The 12,304-nt window shown below is 38.9% G+C and overlaps 1 protein-coding gene across 2 annotated transcripts in view; it reads right to left on the reverse strand.

The window, feature by feature from the left end:
- Positions 1–7,692: 7,692 nt before the first annotated feature.
- The window catches only part of LOC139368315 (TOX high mobility group box family member 2-like), a 113,631-nt gene continuing 109,019 nt past the window's right edge, over positions 7,693–12,304 (reverse strand). Inside the window, exons 8-9 of one of the 2 annotated variants that reach the window (XM_071107064.1) lie at positions 12,031–12,167; positions 7,693–9,145 (exon numbers count right to left, since the gene is read on the reverse strand). In XM_071107064.1, the coding sequence (XP_070963165.1) occupies positions 9,103–9,145; positions 12,031–12,167 (180 nt within the window). In that variant the 3' untranslated portion in view covers positions 7,693–9,102. The remainder of the gene's footprint in view (positions 9,146–12,030; positions 12,168–12,304) is intronic. The other variant, XM_071107065.1, reaches the window with a different exon arrangement.

The following is a 12,304-nucleotide window of genomic DNA, read 5'->3' on the forward strand; positions in this document are numbered from 1 at the left end:
TCATATATTTGTTGGTATGTTCTCTAGACAATCATCCAATCATCTTTGATAATACGTACAATACCCTGCTTTGTCTTAAAACGGTCTTCATCGAACTAAAGATTATTTCATATTTGACTTATGAATTATATAACTATTAACCCCCACTTTAACTGACGGTATGTCTTTAACTCAGTGTAGTTGAAGGAACTAGCTACTGGTTACCTAAGTTGATTGAACAATGGCCATCAATCTGTGATAAACCCATTATTTTATTCAGGTAACTCATACCACACATTCTGTAAACTACCTTAATTTCCCTTTGACATGATTGCACTCATGATAACAATTAAGATTTTAACATCTAGTTGTGCACTCTATTGCTACAATCAATTTTAAATCCATTGTTTGGAACACAGTTATATCCCATTCTCAAATTCACTTTGAAACATTTTCAAATAATTAACTTATTTATTCGACAGATTACTCTTTGAAGCACGTTTGTGCAAAGTGGATTTCTGATATGATATCTGATGTGTTGCTTTAAGATTGATGTCACACAAGTTAGTTGCTTGTATTGATACCCAATGTCCTGTTTACATAAAGGCATGTCAAACCATGCCTTTATGAAATCTACCGGTTTCCATACATTTAAAACCATTATTTTCGGTGATTACATTTGATGTTTTTTTTATTGTTTGTACAGGTACCATGCCAGAAATGTGATTATCAACATTCAGCCAACATGACAATTTTGCTACTGATGTATACTTTTGTCATGTTGTGAGCATCATACGTGGATATTGAAGGGTCTTTTCTCTTTCGAATGAGCGATTACTGCAAGTACAGATCTAAGCTTTCCCTACCCCAGTCCAAGCCTTTTCTGACCCCAAGCCAGACCAGTTCAAGCCAAAAAACAAACAAAAACAAAACACCTAATGGCACTATTACAATCCATATCGCTGAAGCATAACAGATTTAGCATTAGAAATGTGAAGGTAATTTCTGATTGAGCCGACATATCCAGAGTTTACCATGAATGCCATCTCTGTCAACACGGGAACATTGCATTTACATTTTTGTTGGGCTTTAGCACTACATTTTCGCGATATGGGTGGAATAGAGCCTTAATGAAATTCTGGAGGCACAAAATATTAGCACAAACATGTACATGTTACTGAATTAGGGACACAATAATGCAGTATAGAATGTTAACTGCTCCTATTCTTCTTCTTTTTTAAAATCCTCATTGAATTCTTGAATCGCTGGGAAAGTAGGGACAATAGCACAATAGGTCACTGCACTTACAGAAAGCACAAACTGTGAAGTAACTTGACTGGCACAGAGTTTACAGATAGAGTAAACAAGGAAGTTTAGGGAATAGGGATGTTTAAATAGATTAATGATCTCTTTGTCTTGTAAGAGTATATTCATGACTGCCAGCATGAAGGAGAAACTGTCGGGGTACCTTCATATTTTTGTGGCCCAAAATGCACCACACAACATAGTTCAGGTGTGTACAAAGTCTTGCGTATTATGTACAATAAAGCCTTTGAATGTATTGAATATTATGGTATAATACTTTTTATTATTTGAATCGGAAGAAACAATTGTACCTCTGTCAGTTATTGTGACTTAATTGTCAGTGACCATGGCGGGTATGTACAATAACCATTAAACTATTTTTGTTCAAAATGTCTGTGTCTGTTGCGAAATTAATGAACTCATTTTTCTTTCACATATTTCACACATTTTATTGTATTATCATTCTAATTTTAAAACCCATCTAGGGAGTGATGCTGGAAATAATTGCAAGCTAAAGCATGATGGTGCAATGCTTTGAATGTGTCAACATCTTTATTGCATCTGTCTATTTAAAATAACTAAGGATTTATATTATTATGCACTTTCATGGGAAACAACGTCAGCTATTGCAAAGCTCAGCGACACTGGCTGCATACAGACAACAACCCATTCCCTGAGCGTAAGGGACCACACTAAAATAATTTTAAAAAGCATGATTGTCTTGGTTCATAGATTTAGATAGTGTGCCCACTTGTTATGAAGCCTGTTTTAGCATGGCCTGAGCCATTGAGGACATTTACAATTTTGAATTAGTCAAATGGGTGGGACTTCCTATGGGCTAAGGAAGGATACCATAATTCCAACACTCCCGAGCAAACATGTGATAACTGCAGGTGGCAGTAAATCACCATAGCTTGGCTTCATGCCTGTTCAGACAACACACTCCAGGTGGTGGTATGCACCCTTGATTACTGACTGTCGATAAACTTGTAGAAGCAGAAGAAGAAGAAATATACTACTTTAAAATGGAGATTGCCCTCAGTGGCACCGCTCATGATGTCACGGATGCCATTATGGCAAAGATGCAAAGGTGTGGCCTCTATCCAACTCTATGGCCTAGAAATACAGCTATGCATGGCGTGAATGCCTTTTGACCAAAAGTCTTCGTCAGGCACCATTGAGATTGAAGGTTAATGTGTCACTAAAATCGAGGTGGAGCTCAGGTGGAATGTCAACATTAGATGATAGCAATAACAATATCTACACAATGTGTAATAAAGAGCAAAGAAAATAAAGACAGGGTTGTCGAAATTGAGAGTGAATTTGTTCCATCTGTCATCATTACAGAGGGACTGTTTGTAACTTTCACTCTTAACATGATACACAACTGGAATTTGTCTCCTGACAAATATCAATAGACCAAACAATTGCCAAGACATACTGATCCATCCAAACAGTAGATTCCAAGTGCAGCTGTTAAAAGGGAAAGTTCAAAGTTTACTGCCTGTAGTCTAGTTTCTGAGTGGTCTACGATGGTGACACCTGCTCCTGTCCCTGAGCTGTTGCTGGCCTCTCTGGAAGGCTTGGTCTCAGATTACTTGAAGAGATTTCAGTGGCACCTGACTATGAATGTGTTAGATGGCTTGTCTCCCATTCCTAAGGGCTGTCTGGAGAATGCTGACAGGCAAGATACTGTAGAGAAGATGATGGAGCTGTGAAGATCTCACTGGAAATTCTGAGGAAGATCAACCAGAATGATCTCGCTATAAAGTTAGAGAGAGACACTCTAGGAAAGGTTCTGGCAATAAAAAAGACTGCATTTAATCAAAAGGAAGAACTGAAATCCAACAGGGAGTCTTTGAAAGAATCAAGAAAACGACTAAAGCATGGAGGTCCACATTAAGAAGCAATGTGCAGACATAGCGAGGCAGATAGAGAGAGTAGTTTGAGAAGTTTCACCATTTCCTTAGAGAGGAAGAGGAGACCAGACTGGCTGGGCTGAGGCAGGAAGAACAGCAGAGGAGAAGAATATTGCCAGCGAGATGGAGAGAATTCATGAGCAGATCTCTCTGAAACAAGACCTGTAGAAAGACGACCTTACATTCCTCATGAGCTACAAACACACCCAGAACAACACACACCCCGGTCCACAGTTGGTCTCAGGAGCGCTTCTCAATGTGGCCAAACCCCTGGGAAACCTGCAGTTCAGAGTCTGGGAGAAGAAGAAAGAGTTGGGCCAATACACTCCTGTGATTCTGAACCATAACACTGCAAACCCCTGTCTCTCTGTGTCTGATTATCTGACCAGTGTGAGATCCAGTGGGGAGGTGTCCTTTTACGACCCCAAAGATATGACACACATCTAAGCTCACAAAGACACCTTTACTGAGAGACTGTATCCATACTTCCTTGTTGGTCTGGCTGATGACGACAAAAACCTTGATATACACATCTGTCAAACAGAGGTGTCTCTGACTGTCATCTCACCATTGAAATTGTAGTTTAAAAAACGGGCTTCAATTTCTTTTCTGTTTAAGACATTGCATCATTTTTTGCCAATGCCTTACTTTATTATTTATTGGCATTATGGCATAATGTTATTGATTATAATGTGCTTGTGCACAACAATCAATGGTATTTTGAATTTCTGATCATTATTGTCTTCTTCTTCTTCTTCTTCTTGTTACTTCTTGTTCTTCAAATGACAATCAAATGTATTCATAAAGCAGTTGTCACAAAGTGCTTATACAGAAACCCAACTTAGACCCCAAAGAGCAAGCAATGCAAATCTAGAAGCACGGTGGCTAGGAAAAACTCCCTAGAAAGGCAGGAACCTAGGAAAAAACCTAGAGATGAAGTAGGCTCTGAGGGGTAAACAGTCCTCTTCTGGCTGTGCCGCGTGGAGATTGTGTACATGTCTATTAAGGTCAGATCAAAGATGACCAGCAGGGTCAAATCATAATCACAGTGGTTATAGAGGATGCAACAGGTCATAAACTCAGGAGTAAATAGCTGAGCATTCAGAGGTCGAGACGGCAGGTGCGGTAGAGAGACAGAAGATGACACAGGACACCACATAAGACAGGATAATTATACCAGATATAACAGACTGACCCTAGCCCCTGGTACATAGACTATTGAAGCATATACACTGGGGACTGAGAAAGTGGGAGTTAGGAGACTCTTCTTCTTCTTTTTCTTCTTCTTCTTTACCACCATGATCATCATCATTATGAACATCACGTGAAGAAACACATAAGTTCATCAGAGGTGGCTCCCTGCTGATCATAGCACGTGTAACGTTTTCAAATGTGTTTTTCTTCCTGTAATGTAATAAATCAACTAATCATCCGAAATAGTTCCTCGACTCACCGCTTCTGACAGACCCAACAACAACCTTGTAATGACTCGGTTTATCAGCCAGGTAACTAACTGATTAAGTGCAAAAAGAAGAAATGTGTGTGTGTTCGTGCGTGTGTGTGCTCGCTCATGCATGCGTGTGTGTGTGTGCACGTGCATGCGTCTGTTCATGCGTGTGTTACGGGAATAGCTACCCAATAAACAAATCAGCATTAGTTAACTATTGTCAGAAGATTATTGTTGCTTCCTTGTGGCCAGGTGTATTAAAGCTATCCTCTTTCTCCAGCTTAACAGAACATATAGCTGATTACCTGAAGATAACCTAGAAACTACCTGTGATTCACTCTGAAAGGTATGCTATTCAACTACAGCTACTCTCTGAACTACTCACTGAATTTGTCTTTGCCCCCTGTCTCTCTGTCTCACTTGCTTCCACTCTCTCTTCCTCTCTCACTCTCTCTCTCTCTCTCTCTCTCTCCCTCTCTCTCTCTCTCTCGCTCTCTCTCTCCCTCTCTCCCTCTCTCAGGTGACTATCATCATGGCGATGTTGTTGATCATCCTTCTGCTTCACTTTACATGATTGATTCATTGTGTGTGTGTCAACATTTGAATTTGGGAAATGCTATCATTATTCTGATAAGACCTGTTGCTATTTCAGATCCCTTACTGGAGGCCAATGATGGGGAACAACTCCTCCCTTTGATAAGTGGTATATCGCCCCCTGCTGTAACAGGTCTGAATTGACCTCTTCACTGAATTCGCTAACACTTCATCATCATCATAATTGATCACATATGATATATCCCTGTTACAGAGCCCTTACTGCAGACGAACCTTAAACAGATTCCTCCTATGGGTGTTTCATCTAACAGTAAGGCTGGGATTCAATCCCAGGCGTGTCATAGAGGTTCGCACTGGACAACCGTCAACACGCCTTTTCAAGGTAATTTACGCTTGAACTGACATTCGCAGCATTTACAATGAATATCGCAGTCAGTGTTCTTCTCTGTAGTGGGCCTTAAAGAAGTCTGTCCCAGCCAGGCTATGTAACCTATGATGAGGTGTGGTGTTTATATTGAGTGATGTCGCACTGCCTGTGTCTTTCCTCCCTACAGAGACTGAGGAGGTGAAGACAGAGCAGGTTATGTCCTTCCAGCTGGACCAGATATAGGTCCCGCTGCTTTATGTTTGTCAGTACGCAGAGGACATGGCTTGAGGCAGAGGTACACCGATATTTTAAAACACGTCTTCCACTCGGAAAGATTCCATTGTCTACTCTGTATTGAGTCTAAAAAAATATACAGTTTTGTAACAAACTCACTTGTCAGTACTGACTCTCTCTCTCAGCCTTCCTATAGCGATACTGCGTGCACTCTGGGGCAAACCTTGCGTCCGTACACAGTTCAGCAGAGCATCACTTTGTGCAAGTGTTGGACGACATATGAATGATTTAACCTATGCTTGTATCGTAGGATTTGACCATGTTCAGGTACTGTGCCCATGAATTACGCCACACCTAGCTATACAGTAGGTTTGGGAATACTTAGCACAGAGCCACACACGCAGGTTGTACAAATGATGTACAACCCATTTGACACATTGGTTGTGATACATCTGACATTTTTGTGATAGAACATAGAGTTTGTATGTACAGAAATTATTACACAACCATTATCTGGTGTTTTCACAAAGCTTGTGTAGTTTCCAAAAAACTCTTAATTGTATCACAACCGTTGCCAAATGCGTTGTACATCAGCTGTACAACTTGAGTGTGTACGGAGCCTAATTTTGTGGCTTTAAAGAGATTCCCATCTGCTCTGGTTGAATAAATTAAATGTTTCCTTCAGAACCGGGTGTGGCTTTGGAGTGAAGGGTGAAGATTGGATTACACTAGCTGGCACACAGGAGAACACAACAATTACAATGGCAAGCGGGAGCCTTGTATGATGATGAACTCTGGAGGTACATTAAACCTACTGTCATTTGATCCTAATCACTCACCTCACCTTAAAAATCAATCAATTTCAATTGGAGATGTGATTTTTTATCCTTGTTTCCTCTATAGGTGAGAAACGCTGGAATGATGAAATATGTAGAAACAAATATTATTTTGTGTGTGTCTGCCTTTAATGCTAAATGTTTTTTGATGTAACTGCTAAGAAATGCATGATATTCGCTGCTTTCTTTTTTATACAGACATTTTGTCAGACACGATTAAAAGGATAGTTCAGAGATTTTCCATATTTAGATATTTGTTTCCTTACCTTGAAAACGGTCTATGGACAAGGAGTGACTGCAATTCACACTTTAGTCTCTGAAAACAATGAACAACATTAGCATTTTGGGATCAATTTCTAGTGAAATCGAATTGTCCCTGTTAAGGATTCAAAAACATTAGTTTTACAGCAGTTATTGTTTAAGAACATGTTTCACGCTAACACTAGAGGGCACAAATATTATCATGTTTTGCAGTTACAAGCCATGTGTGTGTGAGTGAGTGAGTGAGTGAGTGAGTGAGTGAGTGAGTGAGAGAGAGAGAGAGAGAGAGAGAGAGAGAGAGAGAGAGAGAGAGAGAGAGAGAGGGATGATAGATTCAAAGAAAATTCTACCTCTAATCCAACTGTGAAATTCAGAAGTGTTTTTTTTTTTCATTTTCAGGTAGGCCTAGCAGTACAGCGCACACTGCATTAACTCTCATAGTCTTCTCATCTTCATAGTCTAACCTGATGAAAATGAAAACATGCTGTGTGAACAAATATGTCTACATTGGTTCAGCCAACTAGTAGCTAAATAACTGATATACAGTATGCACATAAAACTGTACATGATTGGTATACTTTAAGAATTGGTTGTAAGACGTTTCCACCATTGTAAAATTCTTGAGAGAAAGTGTGTAAATGCAGTTTTCAAGCAGGGTGAAGAATTTGGACTCAGCCTATTACGTGAGGCGGCCAAGCCTTGAGAGGAAGTAGCCGTCCACTCGCTAGCCTCACCATATAAACGTGATAAACCCCCTAAGAACAAGTCAAAATAAACAGAGACACAGAGTTTATTTTCCACTTACATTTTATTACTGACAAAAGAAAACAAAAAAAAGCATCGCCACACAAAATGAACCAAATGCTGGCAAAAAAGCCAATGCACCAGCAAGAAGTGATGTACAAATAATAATTATTCAAATTACGATGGAATTTAATAATAATAATAATAATAATGCACCCTGATGAAAACAAGCCAAAACGTTACTTCATATCATTCATAAATATGTGAAACCAGTCAATCGAATTAAATAGAATGACCATATTGCGTCCATAAACATGTTATTCAACAAAACTAAATGGGTTCTTTCATCGCTGGCTTTACAATTAAAAGTACATTTTGCAGGTTTGTACACAAATGAAATATCTACCAGTGACCATTCCTTATAAACTGAAATTGTGCTACAGTGAAAAACTAAATTTTTAAGAATGACATTTTTTCACAAAAAAGTGTAAAGAAGAATTCAACACAATTTCTAAAACACCTAATAAAACTAGTCAAAAACTTTAAAACCCACTGTTATGCTTTTATCTTTAGTAACATTTCACATTTAGCAACATTTTTTTTTATTTCACCTATACAAGTGGTGCTGGGGAGTGGGGGGGTGTCGTCCGCTGGACCAGGAGAGGTTTAAACTAAGTTTCAGTTTCACCTTTGACCTCTTTGGTCCAGTCACATCCTGAGGACAGGCTAGAAAGTAGCAAGACCAGTGAACAGAGCTTTAACACAAGATTTAGTGTGTGTATTCCCTCACTGAATCCAGCACGCACAAAAATCACATAACCAAACAAAATAATGTTTAAAAAAAAGAAAAAAAAGAAAAGGATTGTGGCTAGATACACACATCTAGGCTTTGGGGGGCAGGTTCCATCTTGGTAGATATCTACAATCACTTTGAAAAAAAAGGGGGGAGCTCTAATTTCACTTTGTGTTTTTGCTTTATTTTACGGGGTGTCTGTCTTTGCTGAAATAGTTGTATCCTCCCTTAGTGAAGTGACTAGGTTCTAGGGTCCTGAATCTTAACCTAGACCCCTACAATGAATATGCTTACTGTATTGTTTCTCCCAAAAGTGGGCAGTACATGGCAAAACTGAGTAAGACGAAAGGAAAAGCAAAATAGGAGAAAAATTAAACACTTTGAAAATGTCAAAACAAAGGCAGGAGACGTTTTTTAGTCTTCGTGTACAGTATGTTGACGTGAGCTTGAAGCTTAACCCCCCACAAAATGGAACATTCATGGAAAAAAGAAGCAAGGCTCCTGTCCAGTCTAAGTGCTTGGCAAATATGTGAAGTAGTAGCAGTCTTTGGGATTTTAAAAATCCTTCAGAAAAAAACAAGGAGGAGAAAGATACATTGACGTTGTTGTTAATGAACATTTGTAAACTCCCTGGAGTCTTGACTTTTGGAGGTCCGTCAGCTTCAAGTGAGGTAGAGAGGCTTGTCCCGAGCTCCCATGCCACTGCTGATGAAGAGAACATGGAGAAGATGGCGTCAAAATCCAATGAATTGAATGCCACTCAAAAAACATATATTTATTCTATTCAGTACTATTTATTTGGCAGAGAAGGAGAGCTGTGCATAGCAGTGGAAGCATAGCATAGCAGTTTAAGTGAATGAACATAGCAGTGGATGCATAGAGGTGGAAGTGAATGAACACAGTGATGTTGCAGGATCTTGTCCAAAGGTGGGAGGTATAAATTGTGAAGAGGAGTAGATTCAATATTGACCCCTGAACGACACCTTGTGTGACATCCACACACCAGTGGTTTTTCAGTAGGACAAACTGTTGCCGGTCAGTGATGAAATTATTAAGTCAAACACGGAGCTACTTTTTTTTCAAAAGTATGTTGTGAATTTTCAAAGTAGTACACAACTCCAAACTGGTAACACTTGTAACGCAGTCAGTCTTACATTTAAAACCTTTCATTGTGCATTAATTTGTCTGTAGACATCTTTCACGACACAACCATTGATCCAACATTTGTTTATTCTGAAATATAATGAATACATTGGTTTAATCACCAAAACACAACATAATGATATCTTCTCAATTGAGTTATTTTAACAACCAGGTAATCCAACAGCAAAAAAATGTAATATGCATGATTCAAAATTGCCCTATGAATGTGGTATGCTACAGTACCATAAACTACAGTCAATTAAACTGTTTTCACATTAGGCAATACACTTGCACTCTCTATTTAAAAATGATTGAACATCACATTTTCATAATTTCTATCCCATGTGTGATCAAAGGTGTGATCATCGAAGACATCTTTCGTTCAAAAGTTTGGGTCACTTAGAAATATCCTTGTTTTTTTAAGAAAAGTACATTTTATTGTCCATTAAATTAACATCAAATTGATCAGAAATACAGTGTAGACATTGTTAATGTTGTAAATGACAATAGTAGCTGGAATATCTACATAGGCGTACAGAGGCCCATTATCAGAAACCATCACTCCTGTGTTCCAATGACACGTTGTGTTAGCTAATCCAAGTTTATGATTTTAAAAGGCTAATTAGTCATTAGACAACCCTGCTGCAATTATGTTAGCACAGCTGAAAACTGTTGTTCTGATTAAAGAAGCAATAAAACTGGCCTTCTTTAGACTAGTTTAGTATCTGGAGCATCAGCATTTGTGAGTTCGATTACAGGCTCAAAATGGCCAGAAACAAATAGCCTTTTTTCTGAAACTCGTCAGTCAATTCTTGTTCTGAGAAATGAAGGTTATTCCATGAGAGAAATTGCCAAGAAACTGAAGATCTCTTACAACAGCGCAAACTGGCTCTAACAGAACAGCGCAAACTGGCTCTAACCAGAATAGAAAGAGGAGTGGGAGGCCCCGGTGCACAACTGAGCAAGAGGACAAGTACATTAGTATCTAGTTTGAGAAACAGACGCCTCACAAGTCCTCAACTGGCAGCTTCATTAAATAGTACCCGCAAAACACCAGTCTCAACGTCGACAGTGAAGAGGCAATTCCGGGATGCTAGCCTTCTAAAGCAGTGTGAACCCCCCCAACCCATCAAGCAACTTCATTTTGGATACATGTTTACTGTTTTGGACTTTATGGATTATTTGTGTATTGTATTGATATTGTATTACTGCACTGTAGGAGCTAAAAAAATTATTGCATGCCTCATCCATGGCCTGAAGGAGGGTGTTACGCTCATGGGGATGGCAATCATACATCTTCCATCATGTATTGTATTTTAAAGTATTGTATTGTATATAATTATTGTAGTGTTCCTGTACATGGCTCAGTTCATAAGCACATGGCACTAGCAACACCAGAGTTTTGGGTTCGATTTCCACTGGGGTCACATACCCCACTGCGTGAACTGTTGTCACATTGGACAACAGTGTCAGCTACGCAAATTGTATACAGTATATTATGGTATTACAATACTGTAATGGCCAATGCCATTTTAGTAAAGCAGTGTGAACCCCCCATCCCATCAAGCAACTTAATTTTGGATTTTATGAATTATTTGCGTATTGTATTGTATTGATATTGTATTACTGCACTGTAGGAGATAAAAACACAAGCATTTAGCTGCACCTGCTAACATCTGCTAATATGTATAATATGTATATAATATGTATATAGACCAATACACTTTGAATTGATTTGTTACATACTATACATCTCTGATTTTGTCAATATCAGATTTTAAAAAATTTACTGTGAAGTAAAATCATGATAGTCATCATCATAGTAGTGCATCCGAGTATATACAACTTTCTACGTTTCTACTTTACAGACATAAATGTTCATTATGTAGTTCTCAAAAATCTGTAGTAGACAAACCAGTTTGTTTACATGTAAAATCTCTAGGTTTACCAAATGTTTAAGTGATCATCAATTAAGTCGGATTTAGTATTAGTAAAATTACTTTTAACAAAAGATGAGAGAATCATAACAAAAGTACTGTGAGCATTGCATTGTGAAAGGCAATTACTTTATATATAAAAAAATGTATTGCAACATGAAACATGTATGTGAAACTCTGAGTAAGTTTGGTGAAAAAGTGGGTTTATGATGTTTTGGTGCTTAGAGTTTTGAAACAAATGCCTTTTTGATGATCTGTTTTGAGTTTTGCACTAAGAGTTACCATAAACTTGTGAATATTGCACCAAAGCGGTAAAACATATTGTTGATTTCATCAGAATAGCAACTGTGAGTCACACCTTCTCACAGTGTAGGGAAAAGTGTTATTTCACTACTGTGGCTTTTGAATAAACAGCACAGTGTCCATTTTAAGACACCCTCAGCCTCACTCTGGCAAAGGAATGTTGATAAGACTGTTACTCGTCCCAGTAGGGTATCAGGGCATGCTCACCTGCAATGGTTGGGCCCACAGTCCCGGTTGCAGTACTCGCCGTCCCAGTCTGGGTTCTGTCCATGCCCTGGGTTGGGCGCCCCCGGGGACTGGGACCCCCCCACACTGTTCTGGTAATCCTGAATGTGAGAGAAACCCTGGAGCAGAAGAGAAAACAGAGAAGTGCTCTGTTAAAAAACGCTACCACTTCAAACGCTCCAATTTGGTTGGTGGGCTTCCATGACGTTCACGTCTACTGCAGGCAATAGGGGCAATGCTCAACTTGTTTCCCCAC

The sequence above is a fragment of the Oncorhynchus clarkii genome, chromosome 16 (genome assembly GCF_045791955.1).
Source record: "Oncorhynchus clarkii lewisi isolate Uvic-CL-2024 chromosome 16, UVic_Ocla_1.0, whole genome shotgun sequence".
Taxonomy (NCBI): domain Eukaryota; kingdom Metazoa; phylum Chordata; class Actinopteri; order Salmoniformes; family Salmonidae; genus Oncorhynchus; species Oncorhynchus clarkii.